Source organism: Pan paniscus, chromosome X (assembly GCF_029289425.2).
Source record: "Pan paniscus chromosome X, NHGRI_mPanPan1-v2.0_pri, whole genome shotgun sequence".
In the NCBI taxonomy this organism is placed as follows: Eukaryota; Metazoa; Chordata; class Mammalia; order Primates; family Hominidae; genus Pan; species Pan paniscus.
In genome coordinates this window covers 32,940,917-32,963,132 of record NC_073272.2, presented here as the reverse complement: position 1 = coordinate 32,963,132, position 22,216 = coordinate 32,940,917, and the positions used below count along the sequence as shown (strand labels likewise).

Below are 22,216 nucleotides of genomic sequence, written 5' to 3'. Positions count from 1 at the left end.
GGCAACAGAGTGAGACCCTATCTCAAAAAAAAAAGATGAATTAATTCTAGAAGAAAGCAAAATAATAGACTAGTACAACAAAGATTTTTACTTACATTTAAGATGCTTAGACCAGGTGCAGTGGCTCACGCCTGTAATCCCAGCACTCTGGGAGGCTGAGATGGGTGGATCACCTGAGGTCAGGAGTCCAAGAACAGCCTGCCCAACATGGTGAAACCCTGCCTCTACTAAAAATACAAAAATTAGCTGGGCATGGTGGCAGGCACCTGTAATCCCAGCTACTCAGGAGGCTGAGGCAGGAGAGTTGCTTGAACCCAGGAGGTGGTGGTTGCAGTGAGCGGAGATCGCGCCACTGCACCCCAGCCTCCATCTCAAAAAAAAAAAAAAGATGCTTAAAGGCATAAATAAGGGGTACCACTCACTAAAATAACAAGAAACTAAGAAACAGAGATGGATGAAATGTAACTAGGTCTAAAAACAAAGATATCTTTGCCAAAAAAACTAGTCATTGAAGTTACTAAACTCAATATACAGGATAAATTCTAGACTTTGTCCTGTCAGAGAAGGCAAGGGAATTAGAAGATGATGCTGAGAATGTTACTGTGTACAACACTCACAGAAAAAGATAAGAAATATAAATGAGCAATTAGGAGAAATGGAGAATTGACCACAGGCTCTACAATATACCTTACTAGAATTTAGAGGTTTATTTAGGAGTATATTTGAGAGGTTTCAGAAGAAGAGAATGGAGGAAATGGTAGAGAAGTAATATTTGAAGCTGTCATAGCTGAGAATCTTCCAGAATTGAAGAAGGATGTGAGTCTTGAAGGAAATGTGCTCCCAAGAGAAATTTCAAACATCTGGGAAGGAAAGAAAGGCCTGCATTGAGCAATTGATATTCTTTACAGCTCAGCTTTGGCTGATTAAAATGAGCCTTTTCTGTTTTTCACTGGAAACCACCAAAACAGAAATGTAATGTGTTGTATATACCAAACCATGCCTCTTGAACAAGGGTCCTTATAAATAAATCATAAAAGAAGAGCCTTGTGGACAACTAAACCCACAGGATCAAGATACCAAGGAAGATCTCTCTAGAAAAGGCAGTCTCCTGTCAGCACCTTTGTGAAAAATAGGTGGGAAGACAGTAATGGCTTGTTGTACCATCCTGAGGTCCATGTCTAAAAACTGTTTTCAAAAGGAACACCATGGCTGCCCCAATCTGGTAGAAAGAAAAATTTGAATAGGATTCTACATAAAAAGTGTTGCCAGTTAGAACATTTTGTTGAAGTTTTCTTTTAATGAAGAGGGAAAAATAGAAAGTAATTCCTATGGAATGAGACCTTGTGAACATTGGATACTGCTTCAAGTTCACAGAAACATTGAACTGATTGCCAGTTAAGTTGTCAGAAATTAGATTTAATTAATGTGGACAGTTACATACATTGGTGCACACCCAGAGGACCCGTGTGCAGAATCTGACTGAAGGCGTACTTACTTCGATGAATCTCTTCTCGTCACTGCTTTGTCAAAGCAGATTGCTATGAAATAAACTATAGAAACAACTACCCTTGAAGGCTGATAGCAATAGGATTTCAATCAGTACAGATAGGAGATTCTATTTCTGTAGATGAAAAAGATCATACATTGATTTTCTGTGTGACTTTAAATAAATTCCTGGAAACCTTGTAATGTTAGGTACTAGGTAGAATGAAAAAAATGAAGCAAAACAAAACAAAGAAAAAAACCAGAGTAGATTGGGTTTTCTTTCTGCTTCCATGTGGAGATCTAGCCTTTTGAAACTGAGCATTTTGGAAGACATGCTGTCCCCTGTGGAATGTTCATTCTGAGTATGGGACAACAGAAAATATTTAGCAGACCTGGTGATGAGATGATCTTGCTTTCTCAAACTGGACAATGGGAAAACTCTTCTTGGCTACTCCCTACTTACATTTCATCTCTTTTCTCATTGATATAGATCTCCCACATTTGTGGATAGGAATTTCTCTCACCTGATGAAATATCATCTGTGAACAACAGAAATATGTCATCTTATTTTGGTATTTCTCACAACTAGAAGAAAGATGTCAAGAGTTCTAATCAGTCACTGGATATCAAATATCAGAAATGTCCTCAATTGGAATTGTATTCTCAGTAAATCCTAAAGCATTTGGGACCTTCACATGTGCTAATACTGTTTATATTTATTTGGAAATTAACCAAATTTAACCAAAAGAAAGTGGAATAACCATAGAAACCTTTAAATGGAATAAAATTTATGGCAATCAACATTATTAGGAAGAAAAAGTGTACTACCTAGAAACAGTGCAAGAACAACGAGGATCTTCTGTGCATCTAACTATATAGGTCTAGAAATATATAAAGTGAATTATGATAGAATTAAAAGGAGAAACTAACAAATCCATAAATATATCTCAACACTCATCTAACAAAAATTGATAGCTACAAATAATCAAAAATTAATAAAGATATAGACAACTTTAACAACAAAATCAGCACACTATGTATTTAGAGACTCCATCTTTCCAATGGAAAAATACACATTATTTCAAGTACTCAATGAACATTTTTAGAAAGTGACTGTGAACTAGGTCACAAAAAGAAGTATTGCTAAATTTCAAAGGATCAGTATCATACAGGGGTTCTCTGATTGAAACGCAATTAAATTAGAAATGCACTAAGAAGTGAAAATGGAAATATAACCACTGTGCTCCTAAATGACTATGGGTTAAGTTAAAAGAAATCACAGTAAGAATTACAAAACATAAGGCACTGAATTGAATCAAGTGATGTATATAAAAACTTTTGGTATATAATTAAAGTGGTACCAAGGAGGAAATGTATAACCCTAAATGTATTCATTAAAAATAAAAAATCAATGACTTATTCAACCTGTAAAGCAAGAGGAAAAAAAAGAGTAACAAGTAAAACATTATTAATGGACATAAAATGAGACCATAGTAAGTAAGGAGCTTCACTGCATTCTTGGATGTGAAGACTCAATTATTATGAACTTAGTTCTTCCCAGTTTAACCTATGAATTCAATGTAATTCAAACTCAAAATTTCAACAAGCGTTTTCATAAAATCAGAAAACCAAACACTGAAATCATGGAGAAGATCAAAGGGGTCAGAATAGTCAAGACAATTTTGAGGAAAAACAAAGTGGGCTGAGAAGGACTATCAGACATCAATTGATTTAAAGCTGGAGTGTGGGATCTACCAGGGATATACAGATAGAACCACAGACTAGAATACAGAGCTCAGAAGCACACCTGTATATTTATGGACACTTGATGTTTTGCAGAAGCATCGGTAGAGATCAGTGGGAAATAGATGGACCATACAATGAATGAGGCTGGCTTCATAGTTTATCCATGGGGGAAAAGTAAAATTAGATCGCATGTTCACGGCAAGCACAAAAATAGATTCTGGGTAAATTCAAGTCCTAAATGTGAAAAACCAAATTTTAAACTTTAAAATGTAGGTGTAAGAAAAGATTTTCGTGAACAAAACATAAAAAGCAGAGAACATACAGGGATATGTTAAAATTTACATATTTTATACCATAGGATGCCGTAAGCAAAGTTAAAGATAAGCTACACTAAGATAAGGGTAGGAGATCATATTTGCCATGCACATAACTAACAATGGATTAGCATCTAGAACATATCCAAAGGTTTAAAAAGAAAAAGACAATCCAGCAGGAAAATGGGTAAAGGAAGCATGAAAAGCCAGTTAACATGGAAGAAGTTTAACCTTGCCAATAATCCGGGATGTATGTGCAAATTAAAATGCACCCATCAGGTTAACTAAAACTTGAATGTCTGATAACACCAAGTATTTGGTGAGGAGGTGGGCCAAATGGAAAACCTCATTCACTACTGAAGCGAGAGTAAATTGGTAAAAGCACCGATTTGTCACCCAGAGCAATTCGGTGACATGTAGCAATGTTGAAGATGTTGCTAAGATCCAACAATTCCACATCAAACTATATTCTGTAAAGAATCTCTTAAACAGGTATCCAAGGAGATAGGTATAAAAAAGAATTTCACTGTATCATTGTTTATAATAGTGAAAAGTTGGAAACAACCTAAATGTCCATGGACAGGAAAATGTTGGCATATTCAAGCAACAGAATAATAATACCTTATGGCAGTTAAAATAGCAAACTATTATGTATCGACCTGGAGAAATCTCCAAAATGGTGTTGAAGGCAAAAAGCAACTCTTAGAATGGTATGTATATTCTTAAATGTGAAGTTCTTAAATTTAAAGTTTAAAAACATGCAAAATAATGCTATTAGATTGAATCACATAAAATGGGTGTTTTTGTAGGTGAAAGAAAAATACAGGCAAACATCAGCATCTTTTTTAAGCTCAACCTAGTATTTGTTGATACATTCATGGTAACACTGGGCATGAAATTCAGTGTGGCATTATCTCCTTGAGGGCAGCAGGGAGGAGAGAATGGTATGGTGTTGAGGCAGGCATGTGAGGGAGCTTCTGCTTTGGCTGTTAACTTTTCTTTCTTCAAAAAACTTTTGAAGAAAATATGGCAAATCATAAACTTATCAAGGGGAGGTGGTAGGAACATGGGTATACTTACTCCATTCTTATACATTTCTGTTGAAAATATTTGCTAATGTTTAGAGCAAACCAAAGTGTTGATAGAGGTATAAAATTTTTAATCTCATGACATTATAAAGAAATATTTACAAAGTGATTAAATCCTTTGCTGCTTACTTATCTGAACATACCACTCGTGAGGCTTTTAGTGTAACATAAAAAATTGAAAAGCATGGCTCCCTTCACACACCAGGCAAAAGCTTCAAATTTTGTTTTGTTCTTTTAGCACTGGTAAGATTGTCATCATTAAAACCATTCATTAGTGCCTCTTTTGCTTGCTGTTCTTCGGTGGCAGTCAGATGCATCTAGCTACCATGGTATATAAAATTTGGTGATGATATTCAAATTACTTTTTTTCTTCTTTTTCTTTCTTTTTTTTTCTTTTTTACTTTTTTGATGCCAATAGGAATCTGCAAGCAGAATATGACCGTCTAAAGCAGCAGCACGAACATAAAGGCCTGTCCCCACTGCCGTCCCCTCCTGAAATGATGCCCACCTCTCCCCAGAGTCCCCGGGATGCTGAGCTCATTGCTGAGGCCAAGCTACTGCGTCAACACAAAGGCCGCCTGGAAGCCAGGATGCAAATCCTGGAAGACCACAATAAACAGCTGGAGTCACAGTTACATAGGCTAAGGCAGCTGCTGGAGCAAGTGAGGAGAGAGATGGGATTTTTACAAACATTCATTTTTCCCTCTTAAACAAAACTAAACCTCAGAGAGCACTTTTTATAGGTGCAACAAGCATCAATTCTTAAGTGCTTGGTATGTGCCTGCAAAGTGATAGTATCAAAGGATAGAAGTAGAGGAGACAGAAAAACTAGTGTGTCTTTTTTGTATTTGTCCAATATTGTTTCCTACCAAAATGGTTTTTTCTTGACCAATTTGAAATACATCTTGGGGAAAAAAATGCCTAAAGGTTTCCACTAGTTCTCTAAAAGTGAATATTTCACTTCTTGAAATGGAACTATTTCATTTACAATTAGTTATATTTTCTGGTATACCTTTGTGTTTTTTTCTCCTAATCCCTAACACATAGTTCTTTAAGCCTCCATCGAAAACCTAGCAAGATACTGCACTGTAAGAGGACCTACCTGGACATAGTTCTGGCTTTCTGGGAATTTTAAATTTTTCAATTATGTTCTCTCTATCTTGTTACTTAATACCTCACAAAGATATGAATCTTCCATTACAGTTTTGAGATCTCACATAGTCTCATCATTCACACATGACCTTCTAAATCTTCCAGTTATTTAATGTAATGATGTATAGTCTCATTCCAGTGTAGCTCTGATTTTTTCTCAAATTTATAAGGGAGCACAATTCAGATACAAAGACAGTATCCATGGATTATATCAACAGTGAAATATCCCAAATTAAACAATCTTTGGGAGGGCTTCTAAAGTAGGAAGGGTCAAAATGTATGAGTCCTGAGTGTCTATAATATTTTGAAATGTATACATTTGTATGTTTATTATGAAAAGTAATTCTGTTTTCTTTTGGATGACTTAGCCCCAGGCAGAGGCCAAAGTGAATGGCACAACGGTGTCCTCTCCTTCTACCTCTCTACAGAGGTCCGACAGCAGTCAGCCTATGCTGCTCCGAGTGGTTGGCAGTCAAACTTCAGACTCCATGGGTAAGTGTCCTAGCTACTCTCAGGTTTTGTTATCTGAAGAAAGGTAGAGTCGTATTACAGGGACATGAATATTTGGCCGTAAGTGTTTGACTCATTTTGGTATCAGGGAGCCACTGAAAATCATATACCAGGTGAAAAAAGTCTAAAAAGAAAATTCTAAAAAGGTGTATTCTGGCAGCTCTATCTGGCCCACAGAAAACTTGTATAGATGAGAAGACCAGTTAGGAGGCAATTGCCAAGGCCAAGATTGGTGAGTTCTGAGGGCCTGCACTTGAGAGATGTGAGAGGAGAGGACTGTGAGACTATTCTATAAAAATAGACTTGCCAGGGGGCTGGGCGTGGAGGCTCACGCCTGTAATCCCAGCACTTTGGGAGGGTGAGGTGGGCGGATCACAAGGTTAGGAGTTGAAGACCAGCCCGGCCAATATGGTGAAACCCTGTCTCTACTAAAAATACAAAAATTAGCCAGGCATGGTGGTGTGCGCCTGTAGTCCCAGCTACTCGGGAGGATGAGGCAGGAGAATCGCTTGAGCCCAGGAGGCGGAGGTTGCAGTGAGCCAAGATGGCACCATTGCACTCCAGCCTGGGCGACAGAGCAAGACTGTGTCTCAAAAAAAAAAAAAAAAAAAAAAAAATAGAGTTCCCAGGGTCTGGGGACTGAGTGCAAATTGTAAGAAGAGGAATGAAGGGAGAGGATTTGGTTGGAAGAAGATAGTGAAACTTTTGATTGTGGACATAATGTGTTTGAGAAATTGACAGGTCTTCTAAGTCATGTCCCAAAAGAAATTAAGATACAGATCTATACTTGAAGTAAGTGGGCAAACTGGAGAGATTTGAGAATGAGTTTAATAGAATTGATTGCTGAAGGGTGTGAGATGAGAAATCAATAAAATCTATAACACAGGTGCTTCGATCCAGTGCCTTGGAGAAGACCTCCATTTGGGTAATGGGATAGTAAAGGATGGATAAGTAGGGAGGTTCAAGGAAGATGTGACGAAAAGGTGAAATGCTAAGGAGAGCTCAATGGAAATTAAAATAAATCACAGTCCATTGGGTCACTATAAATGCATTGGGTAATTTTGAGAAACCATTTTAGGCCAAGAGAAGGGAAGGTGGAAAACTTCTGTTTCAATGAAATGAAAGACTAGGTAATCTTAAAATGAATGAGGATTAAGGAAAGTGAAGACAATTTTGAAACATTACCAAGTAAGAAGGAAGCCTTAGGCAAAAGTTGGATGAATTTGTTGAGGAAATGGTCCACATGTTCTGTTCTCATTCTTAGCAATGTTCTCTGCCTAGGACTAGGTTCTAAGAAAGGTGGAGCTGATGAGGCATAAATGATCAAAGGTCAAAACAAGAGTAGGGCATTTTACAGTGGTAATGAATGGCTAGGACAGGGGTTCCTAGCCAGCTGCTCATTGGTTTTTCCTGCTGTGTCTGGCTAGACAATAGAGGGTTTTATGAAGGCCACACATACTTGGTCCCCCTTCCTCATTTCTCTTTCTCTGTAAAGGCCCAGTAGGAGTCAGCTCCATCCTCTATCCTTACTTTTCCCTGGGACCTAAACTGGTTATATACTTGGTCCTCTCAATCTTACCTCACAGAATAGAAAAGACCTGTGACTCCTTGATTCCATACACTTACAGCTCTATTGCCTGATATGATGATGTGTTCAGGAATTCATTTCATACTTGAGCTCTTCCATGAGGGTAGAATAAAGGGAGGCAAAGTGCCTTAACCAAAATGGATAGGACAGAAAGGAAAAGTCAGGGGTGTGGGTGAGTTTTATGGCGAAAAATTTGGAGATCACAGTCGGGAAAATTCAAAAGTTGGATATCATGGAAGTAAAATACTTTCAAGCAATTTCTACATCTAACATGGTGCCTCCCAGCGAGCTGCTGAAGATTTTACTTGGAGATCACTGAGGGGTAAGGAGTACAGTTCATGGAGTTGATGAGACCAACGTTGCTGAGCTTATCAGCAGAGGGGTGAGGTCCAGATCCTGACGACAGTGGTAGATCAGGATGGAAAAGATGTTGAAGAAGATGGACGAGGGCTCTGAGGAGATGAACATTTCTGAGGAAAGAGACAGGGTGGTTGAAATAAATGTGATGAAGTTCAAGAACCTGGAGCAGTGGGAAGAGGCACATCCTCCTCTGGAGAAGCCAAACCTTGTAGGAAAGCCAGGTTTTGATTTTTTTGAGAAGGAAAGGGATATGTTTGAGGTTATTTTCCTGAATTTACTACACCTCCATGATTTAAGGCAATCTGTGTGTCAGATTATCTCTCTCCACCTGAGATCTGAATATAGCTAATAAACTGTTGGGATTGTAAATGATAACACACTACATGAAAAACAACTGTATGCATTTGCAAAGTCTGTAAATTCTGAAAACAACTGAGCTTTAGTACCTCTTATTTTTTTCTACTTCAGGATTTTCCCCCTTTTTTAAGTAAGTAAAGCATATGAAACTAAGTTACATATTTTAGTGGTGAGATTCAGAGCCCTGGGTGCTTAGAAGCATTAATAATTATTTAGGTCGTTGACAATGGCGAATAGGCAGCATACTCGTTAGAGCACTCAAATTAAAGTGCACATTAGGATGTGGTCCTGATGATCTGTGGAGCAAAAAAGATCATGGTAGAACTGAATACCAGGACAAAAGTGCTATATTCCAATGGCTAAGCTAAGAGATAACTTGCTGGTATAAAATGGATAAGCTGTGTTGTTAAATTTGTCCTCTGAAAGAAAAGACTGAATTCAAAGGTACTTTTTCTTGAGCTGTGTATTAATCTGTTTTCACACTGCTATAAAGAACTACCTGAGACTGGGTAATTTATGAAGAAAGAGGTTTGACTCAGTTCCACAAGGCTGGGGAGGCCTCAGGAAACTTACAATCATGGGGGAAGGTGAAGGGGAAGCAAGGCATGTGCTACGTAGCGGCAGGAGAGAGAAGGCGAGGGGAGAACTGCCACACTTTTAAACCATCAGATCTTATGCGAACTCACTATCATGAGAACAGCATGGGGGAAACCGCCCCCATGATCCAGTCACCTCCCACCAGACCCCTCCCGCAGCACATGGGGATTACAATTCAACATGAGATTTGGATGGGGACACAGAACCAAACCATATCGAACTGCATAAGCTAACTTCATTTAAAAAGGAAAAAAACCTTACCGTCTTCTTGAAGGATGCACACAGGTGTCTAAATAAATGCAGTGTATATACTTGTGCTTTGAAGGTTTGAGATATAAGGCTGGGATTTGCTGAACCACATTCTGGATAGAGCTGCATTCTTTAAATATGCAACCCCGATGACTGATTTTCTTTTAAGTGAAACATGAGACAAGTCATATTAGGTGATGTGTCTAAAGAGTCAACATATTTCCTCAAGCCATGAAATACTTATCACTGAGTCTCTATGTACCATTTGTATTCTGTACAGTTCTTACTGAGACAATGTGCTAATGAAACGTACATTCTATTGGAGGAAGCAAATATAGAACAAGATAGAAATTAACAATGTTTATCCCCTATTGGCTCTCATGGGCTCCATATAGAAATCTATGATGTCCAGACAACTCCTTATCTCTGATGACTCCTAACTTTCCACCAGATTACTGTTTTTTGAAGCATTTTATATTTTATTTATTTAAAAATTAAACTGTTCCTTTGCTTTTTAAAAACTATATCATGTACATTTGAGGTTTATGACATAATGGCTCCCTAGCTTTTTATTTAGAACAATTTCAAACTTATGGCAAAACTGCAATTAATTCAACAGTTTGCCACATTTGCTTTATATCTATTTATTTATGTACTTTTACATTCATGTGTTGTTAAATGGATTGCATATATTTAGATTAACATGTATATCTGTATGTTAACATATTTTTATATACTGTATATATTTTATGTGCATATTTAATCATATTCATGCGTGTATATAGTTTGTGGATTTTTTTTTTCACTGATCCACTCAATGGTTAGGTTTCATACATAACACTTCACCCCTAAACACTTGAACATGTGCCTTCTAAAATGAAAGATATTCTTACATAAGCACAATTATCATGCTCAAAAAGAACAATACTGTTATATAATGTAGAATTTAAATTCAAATACCTCCAATTCTGCCAATTAATATTCTTTATAGCGATATTTTACATTCAGGATCAGTGAAGGTGCAGCTTTGCATTTTGTTATGTCCCTGTAGTCTCCTTTAATCTGAAGCACTTTCCCAGCCTCTTTAAATCTTTCATGACATTGATATATTAGAAGAGGTCGGGCTAGATGTTTTGTAGAATGTCCCCCAATTTGAATTTGTCTGCTTGTATCCAAGTGATTGGGTTCGGGTTAAATGTTTTATGCCAGATTACCATATAGGTAAGGTATCCTCAGTACATCACATCAAGGTTTTCCTCAAGATTCTCCATCCCCTTCACCGTTCTTCACTCTCCCTGGGCGCTCCTTCCATACTTTGGCTTCTGCTATGCTGACAACTCTTAAGTCAAGATTTCCAGCCCAGACCTCCCACCTGAGCATCTTCTGGATAAAATTATAAATAAAAATATAGCCTAATCTGAAATCATGATCAACCTTTGGAGCATCTCTTCCAATTTCCCAATCTATAAAAAGTCATTTTCTACACCTTCTTCCTTTACCTGCCTTCCTTAGCTATGTTCCACCACCATCAATCCAGTCACCAAGGTCAGTGTGTTTTGCTACTTATGAAAAAGAGCAAAATTCTTCAATTCAGCTACTTCTGCCCAAATTTAGCCCTCATCATGTGTTACCTGAACAGACAATATGAATACTTTCCTAATTGGTTCCTCTGCCTTTGGTCTCTCTCCCTTTCTGAGCTATCTTCCAGAAACTTCAGTTCCTCTTCTACCATTCAAATTATATCATATTATTCCCCTCTTTAAGCATTTTATGCCTTCTGTTTGACAACAGAATAAATGTGCTCTTTGGCCTTGAGTACATTATGTTCTTAACCTGAAATATAGCACCCTTTCTTTTCACTCAGTGAGTTTTCTTTTGGAACTTAATCATGCATTATATCATTCTGGTTTTGTTGTTGTTGTTTCTTTTGTGTGAGACGGAGTCTCGCTTTATTGCCCAGGCTGGAGTGCAGTGGTGCGATCTCAGCTCATTGCAACCTCCACCTCCTGGGTTCAAGCGATTCTCCTGCCTCACCCTCCTGAGTAGCTGGGATTACAGGCTCGCCACCATGCCTGGCTACTTTTTCTTGTATTTTTAGTAGAGACAGGGTTTCACCATGTTGGCCAGGCTGTTCTTGAACTCCCAACCTCAAGCAATCCACCCGCCTCAGCCTCCCAAAGTGCTGGGATTAAAGGCATGAGCCACCACACCCAGCCATGTTTTCAGCCAGTTACTAGTACTTCTTTCTTCTGCCTACAACTCCCTAGAACTTAAGCTCCTTAAGGACAGGATGTAAGTCTTGCTCATTGTCGTTACTATATGAGGACGCTCTGTGCAACAAACAATCAGTAAAGTGCTTGTTGAGTTAATATTTTAGAAATCAAGCATAATACATTCTTGTGTACACATGGAACAGCCCACACGTTTAGGAAATTTAGCTACTAGTTTCAGTATCTTTCACCACCATTCACAACTGATCAGCTAATAATCAGCAACAACATTGTACACCATAATATATTAAAGGTGTTACACACAGAATTTAAGTGTGAAATTGAAAGCATCGGTCCTATATCATATGGAAAAAAATTAATTGAAGCCAAATATTGGGTATTGGATACATCATTGTGCTTTTTCTTCTAAAAAATACTGGAGAAAGGCAGGAAATACACAAGTACTAAGATAATAACACATCAAGTCGGAAACTGGTTAAAATCCAAAGAAAAATGTTGGTGGGCGTATTTGTTCATACACAGCCCCCTTTATAAGAAAAAATAATTTCTTGTACACAGCTCCTTTTTAAAAAAAAGAGAAAATAATTTGTTTAGATTCAGACAAAAACACAGGAGTAATTCTTGTGTCTATTCTGCATAGGCTGCGTAGGTTCTGGCTAAAATCACTTTTTAAGCAGATAGAACCATTATCAGCATTTGAATCAAAGGGAAGTGAGTCAGATGGGATATCTTCCCTTCAAGAAAGGGATCTGAAACCATCGTTATGTTTCAGAAGACTGAAGAATATCTTGCCATGGCAAAGCATTCCTTTTCTTTTTTCTCGGATTAAATTGAGTCACCCCACTTCTTTTTTCTTCACTTCAGCAGTGATTAAAGGAGACTATCATATTTTGCTATATCACGGTACTATTTAACTTTGACTATGTCTTTCCTTATTTTAAAAAATGTTTCAGTGATTTATTTGGACCACAATCAGACAAGCCAGGAAGACCAAATAGCTAATAATCCAAAAAACATTATTTTTCTCTTTTTATTATTTCAGTAGTTTTCAGGGAACCCAGGTGGTGTTTGGTTACATGAATAAGTTCTTCGGTGGTGATTTCTGACATTTGGGTGCATCCATCACCTGAGCAGTGTACACTGTACCCAATGTGTAGTCTTTTATCCTTCACCCCCCTCCCACCCTTCCCCCCAAGTCCCCAGAGTCCATGGTATCATTCTCATGCCTTTGCATCCGCATAGCTTAGCTCCCACTTATAAGTGAGAAAGTACAATGTTTGGTTGTCTATTCCTGAGTTACTTTACTTAGAATAATGGTCTCCAACTCCATCCAGGTTGCTGTGAATGCCATTATTTCATTCCTTTCATGACTGAGTAATATTCCATGGCGTATGTATGTGTGTGTGTGTGTGTGTGTGTATATACACGCACACACACACACACACATATAAACACCACATATATACTGCATTTTCTTTATCCACTCGTTGGTTGATGGGCATTTAAGCTAGTTCCATATTTCTGCAATTATGAATTGCGCTGCTATAATCTTAGTATGCAAGTATATTTTTCACATAATGACCTCCTTTCCTTTGGGTAGATATCCAGTAGTGGGACTGCTGGATCAAATGGTAGTTCTACATTTTAGTTCTTTAAGGAGCCTCCATAGTGTATTCCATAGTGGTTGTCCTAGTTTACACTCCCACCAGCAGTGTAAAAGTGTTCTGTTTTCACCACTTCCACACTGACATCTATTATTTATGCATGTTTGTGGAAATCACCTTGGAGTAGAGTCAAGTTTAAGTGTTAAAGAATTGCCATCAACTAAGTTTAAAATCCCCCAAAGACTAGCAGTATGCTATTTGAGCAGGCAATGAATCTGTGAAGTAGGGATAAGGGCTGTGCAGGTCTCTAATGTGCAACTGGAACTCAATAAGTATTTTCTTGTTGAATAAGTGAAAAAAGTGAAAAGGTGTTTTTGTTTTTGGTGATGAGGGGCTTGTGATGACAGGTATTATTGTTAGAGTCAGAAATATTTTGAGGTTGCCTATTAATATGGTGTGGCTCTGTGTTCCCACCTAAATCTCATCTTGATTTGCAATCCCCACGTGTCAGGGGAGGGACCTGATGGGAGGTGATTGGATCATGAAGAAGTTTTCCCCCATGCTGTTCTCGTGATAGTGAGTGAGTTCTCAGGAGAGCTGATGGTTTTAAAAGTGTGTGGCACTTCCCCCTTCTCTCTCTCTCTCTGTCTCTCTCTCTCTCCTGCTGCCATGTAAGAGGTGCCTTGCTCCCCCTTTGCCTTCCACCATGATTCTAAACTTATAATCATGAGGCCTCCTGAGGCCTCCTCACCCATCTGGAACTGTGAGTCAATTAAACCTCTTTCCTTTATAAATTACCCAGTCTCAGGTAGTATCTCTATAGCAGTGTGAAAATGGATTAATACACCTATTATGTTGTAGCTACATAGTGTATGATTAGACAAGCCATAAATATTATATCTGGCTTGTTTCATGCCCATAACAGTGTATCAGTCAGCTATTGCTGCATAACAAATAACCACAAAATTCTCAAGTTGCATATTTCTCATTCACGCATCTGTTGTTTGGCTGAACTTTTGCTGGCACTCAGCTGGACTTGACACCAAGTTGTGGTTTGGGTTCAGGTGTGTTCAACATGTCTCTCATCCTTCTTGGGCTAGCAAGCTACCTGGGCCATATGCTTCTTGTGCACATAAACACAAGCAGGCAACCCCAACCATTCAAAGACATTCTAAGCCTCTACTTTTGTCATGCCTGCTTACATTCCCTTTTCCAAAGCAGGTTATGTGGCCCAATCCAAATCCCCAGGCCAGGGAAGTACTGTTTTCCCAGCTCTTGTTCACTCTGCTTTATCTACATTAGACTTCTTGCTGTACTTGAGGAAGCCAGTCACACTCTCCTCTCAGAGTCTTTGCATTTGCCAATCCTTCTGTCTGGAGCACTTTTCCCTCAAATACTTGTGCAACTCATACCCTCCAGTTCTTAAAGCTTTTGCTCAACTGCATCTCATCAATGAGGACTTCCAAGACTCCACTTTCTGATGACTCTCATTGTCCCTTGCTAGCCCTCTCCTCAGAGTGTTCATCACCACTCAAAATACCTATATAGTTTACTTGTTAAGCCTGTGTGCCTCCTTTTGAATGCGAGTTTCACAGAGAGAGTATGTGGGTGGGGTTTGTTTGCTTATTGCTATATCTTCAGTGAACAATATGCCAGGCAATGTTCAACCATTTGAACAGTGCCTGGCGTATATAGTTGGATTTTAATAAATATTTGAATAAATAAATGAATCTTACTGTTTTTAAACTTTTGTGGTTTTTAAAAGGCATTTTAAAAATCTGGGTTAGTATCAAATATTACAATGGTATTACTTTAACTTCAGGTTTCATTTAGCTGTTTTAACTTTTACAATATATTCTGACACAGAAAATATTAGGCATTAAGCATTTTTCAATGAGTTGATTCACTTCTACTCATGCACATATGTGATGTCTGATTTCCATTCTTAAAAAGAGATGAGCCTGGGCGTGGTGGCTCACGCCTGTAATCCCAGCACTTTGGGAGGCCGAGGCAGGCGGATCACGAGGTCAGGAGATTGAGACTATTCTGGCTAACACAGTGAAACCCTGTCTCTACTAAAAAATATAAAAAAGTAGCCAGGCGTGGTGGCACGCACCTGTAGTCCCAGCTACTCAGGAGGCTGGGGCAGGAGAATCGCTTGAACCCGGAAGGCAGAGGTTGCAGCTAGCCGAGATTCCACCACTGCACTCCAGCCTGGGTGACACAGCAAGACTCCATCTCAAAAAAAAGAAAAAGAAAAAAAAAGCAATGAGTTAAAACCATCTTGAGAAATCATGAAAATATTGAGAAAAGAAGAAAACAAGATTATACTCTACTTGTTTTTATACTACCTAGAATGTAATAGGCACTCAAAAAAATGTCTGAATGGATACAATTATCACTGCCTTAAAAGTTTTCCATTAAAGCAAATAAGCCAATTTTACATTTGTATTATACTTGGACACTCATATTAAAGACTCACAGAGAGTTTATCTGAAAAGATAAACTTGGCTGACATCATTAGGTTTATACTTTATAATTTGATCTTTGAAATAATTCAGGAACAGGAATGCCAGTCACTTCATTGAACTGTACCTGAATTTTAACACAGTACAGTTGAGTTCCTAGAGCTCCAATATGATGTAATTAAACTGTCAGAAATATTAACATCGATGTTCATGAGCGTCGTCCATGATGTTCTCTTGGTTCTGATTTATTCACTAAGGCATACTGTCACTAAAGTGGACTTACTGCCATTAAAAATGCCTCATGTTTCCCAGTTCAGCAAAAATTTGCATCAGTAATGAAACAGAGAGATGTAATCAGCCCTGCAGTTGTCAGGATCTTGATCCTCTTGGTAGTATTTCATTCATTTCATCTTCACCAGATAATGGTAGTTTAAAACCACAAGAAAAATGAAACTAAAAATAGTGAATTTCACTTCTTTTTCTAAAGGCATAAACTTAAGCAAATAGTGCATGTGTGTGAGGGGAGAGGAAGAGAGAGAGAAAGAGAAGAGAGAAAGAGTTTGTAACTATTCCTTTTCTGCTTTGTGACCTTAATTCTTCAGCACCCATTTCCTGTAGTTAATATTGCAAAGAGGTTTCCTGTGGTATGTTACCAGGAGACTCATGTAGTCTGAGGCTTTTTATCTACCTTACGTTCTTATCCCTCCATTCTAATAAAAATATGAAGCCTCACATCCACCTAGAATATGATTTTGTCTTAATGGTTAGCATTGGCAATGATTCTTTTAGCTTCTGCTGTTAAAAAAAAAAAAAGGAGTAAATGCAGGATTATAATCAAACATGAAAATCCAAGTGGCATAGACCAAAGGAAATGAGAAGCATATTTAAGTCATTGAGTCACTGGCTTCCGAAGCAGTTCCAAGTCAGATGTAAACCTGAGGTTGTCCCTAATTAAGTTCATTATGGTTGACTTGCTAAAGGAAGGTCTTGTTTTAGATGGAAGTGACAATGTGCAAAACAAACAGAGCTTGAATAGAGGTTATTTTCACTATTGGAAGATTGTATATTATGAAAAATTAGTTTCAAAGTTTAATTTTGTTTGCACCTAAGAAATTTCCCTTTAACTTGCAAGTGCTGTTTGAAGTGTATTTCTTTAACACATGAACAAACAATACAGACACAGATTCACAAAATCTACAAGGAGATTTCCATTCCCAGTGAATATCATCCATCCATAGGTTTCTTTGCTTCCAGATCATCATTCTCTCCTCACATAAACAGTCAAAATATTTGTAATGTCTTCTTTATAAAACCCAAAACATAATTATGATAAAGTAGTCCCAAGTAACAGAGGAAAGGACCATAACTCTCCAATATATGCCATATCTACAGTTTTTAGAGTATTCATATTTCATTACCTATATAGGATATATACTAGTTTTATTTCTATTACATTGGAGTGTAAAGGTACTTGAGTTTCGTTTGTATTTTTGGTTAAATGTCAAAACAAAGAGTGAAAAAAAGACCTCAGTGTCTCAACTCCCTTCTTACCTTCATGAAGTGACTGCAAAGTGTTCAATTCTTATTCTTTTGTGTTGAGGAGACAGCACTGCAAGTGTGCAGTAATACTTATTTTATTACATAGAACAAAGTTTCACATTTGTTAATGGGGCACAAAAGAGAGTTTGTCAGTTTTACCTTTTTCAATTGACTTTTTTTTTTAATTCTTTTTAACTTTTAAATTTATTTTTTGTTTTTTTGTTGTTTTTTTTTAAATAGAGACAGGGTCTCACTATGTTGCCCAAGCTGCTCTCAAATTCCTGGCAGCAAACAATCCTCCCACCTCGGCTTCCCAAAGGGCTGGGATTACAGGCATGAGCGACCGCACCCAGCCTGTTTGTTACTGAAGTATAATATTTGTACATATTTGTGGAGTGCATTTGATATTTTGTTGCATACACAGAATGTGTAATGATCAAGTCAGGGTATTTAGAGTATTCATTATCTCATGTATTTATCATTTCTATGTGCGGGGCACATTTCAAGTAACTAGTCAACTTTTAAAAAGATACGCAGTAGGCTGGGCGTGTTGGCTCACGCCTGTAATCCCAGCACTTTGGGAGGCTGAGGTGGGCAGATCATGAGGTCAGGAGTTCGAGACCAGCCTGGCCAATATGGTGAAACCCTGTCTCTACTAAAAATACAAAAATTAACTGGACGTGGTGGCACATGCCTGTAGTCCCAGCTACTCGGGAGGCTGAGGCAGAAGAATCGTTTGAACCTGGGAGGCAGAGGTTGCAGTGAGCCAAGATCGTGCCACTGCACTCCAGCCTGGGTGACAGAGCAAGACTCCATCTCAAAAAAAAAAAAAAAAGATATACAGTTTTTTTTTCTCCAAGGGTAATGATATAGATAAACTACTGTATGGAATTCTTCTTCCCTTTAAAGAATTACTTCCTCATTATTAAGCTTGAGGGTTTTCTTTGTTATTTATGAGCAAGAGAAATGAATTTATAATTGTGTTAAAAATGTAATCATGGCCCTTTAATATCTGTTTTCTATAAATGTAATTTTCCATTATTTGTTTTTGCTTTTATTAAGGTGAGGAAGATCTTCTCAGTCCTCCCCAGGACACAAGCACAGGGTTAGAGGAGGTGATGGAGCAACTCAACAACTCCTTCCCTAGTTCAAGAGGTAAGCTCCAATACCTAGAAGGGACTCAGATTTGCTGGGATCAGGCCACTCGCTTCCCTACCCAACTGGTGTGTGTATTTTCCATATGGAAGCCAACACGCAGTATCAGAATGGCAATTTGGGTCCATGGTGAAAAGATTTGATTTTTAAGTGTGAATTTGTGGTTTAGAGAACTCTGAATTCAAATACCCGTGAGGTCAACATGTTTCCAAAAATAAGAATACCACCCTCTATTTGTCAAGTATTTTACTTGCTTCACACATTAGTCTGAAGAGTTAATTATGAGGTGCCCTTTACTGAAGAGCAATTATTATGTGACTTTTACAGATGAGGAAATTAATGCTCTGATAGTGCCTTTGCCAGGGACATATGGCTACTACGTGCTACAGCAAGGCCTAGAACATGCCTACTGATTGGTAGTGGTAGAGATTCTGACTTGCCATCTGATGCCCTTTATATTTAAAAATTGTATCTTACTCCGTCATTTAAATATAGGGACAATTAAATCTTCATAGAGTAGTTGGTTATTTTTTACTTCGATAGAGGAAATACAGGCTTAGCAAAGCAAGACATTAATATTTTTCTTTTTCTTCATCACTTTGGCCTTGCGTATTTTACCCCCATACAAAAACAGCATTTTACCCTGCAGAATTTTCCCACTGGCTTGCATGAGCTTCAGATGTCTTGCTTCATCCAAGATGATATTTTGCTGCTACTGTTCGTTTCTGGGGGCATTTATTTGGTTTATTGCCCTCACATAAAACAAAGTCACTCTCTCGCCTTCCTTCAACGAATAAAAAGGATGGTGGCAGTCACCTGTGATCAAATAGAAGAAAAGCCTAGAGAAACAAAAGGGAGAAAACACAAGGCTTTGTGGCCAGTGATTGGCACCTCTAATGGGTAGCCTGGGAGGGACGGGCAGCAGGAAATCTGGGCTGTTTGTTCCTCTCCATAAGGGCAATGAGGAGGGTGTATTGAGTAGTGTGTTTTTCCTATCTTTTTGTTCAGTGTCAGTTAACAATGGCCATTTCCTAGCTATTTGATGTGCAAGTAAACGTTGTGCAGTGCACATTAAAAGCAATAATGTTCTGGTAGAGCGTTGCTAAGGAACCGTCAGGGGAAGCTAATTTTAAATGTCTGCACCAGCCATCTTTTCACTGCTGAGCGCCACTGAAGTGTTGATTTTAACAGATAAAAATCTTATCTGTCTTCCACCCACCTCCACATCCCCCACCGCCACCCGCATCCCCATTCTGACTATCTTAGGTATCTCCTTCTTCTAGATGTCATAATTCATAATGAGAAGATCATACACAGGCTTGACAGAATCAAGTGCTTTCACGTGTCTCCTCATTACTTTGTCCTGCTTGCTTTTACTAGCACCTACTACGTACCAGTGGAGGTAGTAGGGATGGAAAGAAGAAATGACAAATACCTTGCCTTCAAGGTACTTATGGTCAATTGCAGATACAGAACTCCAAAGAAATTCAAATCACAGTACAGTCATTGATCTGTATGATCCTGGCCCCATGAACTGGTAGCTTGCTTACCTGCTCTGGAAAGTTGGTGGCTGCCCTATTGGCACCCTGGCCATTTCTTCCACATCTAAACAAGAGGTTAGTAGAGAAGAAGCTACAGCAAGGCTCATGACTCTGCTTCTTCATAGGCAGCCTTGACTTCCTAGACTCCTTTTTGTACCTGAGTTTCTGGTCCACCCTAATTAGCTGTAAGGTGAAATCCTTTGCACCATCTCCCTGTGTCCCGCTTTTAGAGTCCTTAAAGCTAGATACCACATGGGTGTAGAAGCTTCCTGGAAGACAAGAAATATACCTCCTCTGATATGGTATTTAGCAGTCAGTATCTCTGATGTTGATTTACTTACTTGTATGGAAACTTGGGAAACTCAATTCAGGCCACCTGGATAGTGTTTACTAAATTAGTGCTTACGGAAGAATTTCGGGCCTTAAGTGCTGATTTAAGTTCTCAAATGTGGGAGAAGGAAGCCTTGTCCGATACCAATTCCACTAACTTAAGTTCCTGCTTACTCAGTGGTACCCTTGTGGCCTGAGAAAATAAATTCACATTCTTAAAAAACAAAGCAATTAAATACACAAAAAACACAAGAGAGTAGCTAAGGTATTGGAAAATCTGGCCTATCATTCTGTAATACCATGATCTTGGCATTTCCTCACGTTTTGCTACTTTCAGCTAACTCAGGCTTTCTTACAGGCCTTTTTCTCCCCAAATTCAAGTGGATAAAAAGTTTCATTATTGTAAAAATTAGGCTAATTATTGATGCACTCAAAAAAGTGGTTTTTGGATGCTTTCTTTCCAACTAAAAGCACTTTTTTTTTTATTTTTGAAAAATGGCATATGTGTGTGTACACACACATATACCGTCAAGTTTGGCGGGAACATCTTACCAGTTGGTAGATGTGTTCAGCTGATATTAAGCAGAAATTCTTGAGAATCTTAACATCTTGGGATTACAAAGTCTTTCAAATGGAAGAGCCTTGAAAGGTCATTTTAACACTTTTGACATCCAGGACAGTGATTTCTGACTCTGTTTTGATGGTTATCCATATCAGAGAAACATTTTACATCACAAACTGGGGTAAAGATATAAAATAAATTATACATGTGTTTATGTACACACATGTATATATACACCCACCATATGTACACACACACATTTACAGTCTCATATGCATACAAAGATCAGAAACAAAAGTTTCATCAAGTGATGCCTTCCATACTACATACAGTGCATGCTGTTTTTCTATTTTATTTATTTAAAAACAAAATGCTGGTTGCAACCCACTAAATGGATTTTCTGAACCAGTGGTTTAAAAATACTAATCTATGTGATCTCAGTTTTTCTTGCCTGGTTGAATTATCTTTCAAAAAAATTTAAATTTTGAGATTTTTGCCGTGGAAGTTTCTGCCAAGACGTTGCTAATGTCTCAGAGACCTTTATAGTTTTATTCTAACACTACCATCCATGTTCTCATTGTTGTGTTACAAAAAACAAAGTTCATGGTTGCTACAGCTGTTTTGGACAGCTGTTTGAGTAACTCAAAACAGATGTGAGAGCCAGAGGTCTGACATTTAGTGGAAATGTGCTATTAAATACCACCGCGTGGTTTACTTAACCCTGCTAGATAATTGCCCACAGAGGAAAAGCCGTTTTTAAAAAACTTATGCTCTTCATAAACATAAAGTATATAGATAGGTAAGCTATTGTGTACCTCAAATTTACAACTTTTCTGTTGCCCCTTGCCACAGAGTTGGTCCTGAAGGTGTCAGCTAACCTTTATCTTTTATTTTCACAAAGACTACCTGGAAGCCAAGAAAAGTCAAGTGCCTTATTTATGGCCATTCAGCAAGTTAAGTTAGGCTTCTAATCTTATCTTAATGGCTTTGCTAAACTGTTATCAAAATTAATAAATGAGTGGCATGCTTCTCCATTTAGTGATAAACCGATGGCCAACAGTATCCTGCATAATAGGCAATATAAGCAGGAGCATATTCAAGATATGAATGTGTAAACATTCAGCTTTGTGATTATATCTTTCTGGTTGGTCTCTAGATATACTTAGTTGTTCACAAACACTTGGGAGATTTGAGTGGCTCAGTGTATATTTAAACGCTGAATATTAGCCAATTTCTATCTAATCTGTCTATCTCTAATCTCTTCCTCTGTAAGTATATGTGTAGAAATTGAATTATAGTGTAATAAGTCATTATCTACTTTACTATAAGGTACTCTCTAA

The 22,216-nt window shown here is 38.0% G+C and overlaps 1 protein-coding gene across 5 annotated transcripts in view; it reads left to right on the top strand.

Moving 5' to 3' along the window:
• Positions 1 to 22,216, top strand: part of DMD (dystrophin) — a 2,218,635-nt gene that overhangs the window by 2,185,429 nt on the left and 10,990 nt on the right. For all 5 annotated transcript variants that reach the window (XM_063601607.1, XM_008970951.5, XM_008970952.5 and 2 more), the window contains 3 exons: positions 5,052 to 5,295; positions 6,154 to 6,277; positions 18,351 to 18,443. In XM_063601607.1, coding sequence (XP_063457677.1) covers positions 5,052 to 5,295; positions 6,154 to 6,277; positions 18,351 to 18,443 — 461 coding nt within the window. The remainder of the gene's footprint in view (positions 1 to 5,051; positions 5,296 to 6,153; positions 6,278 to 18,350; positions 18,444 to 22,216) is intronic.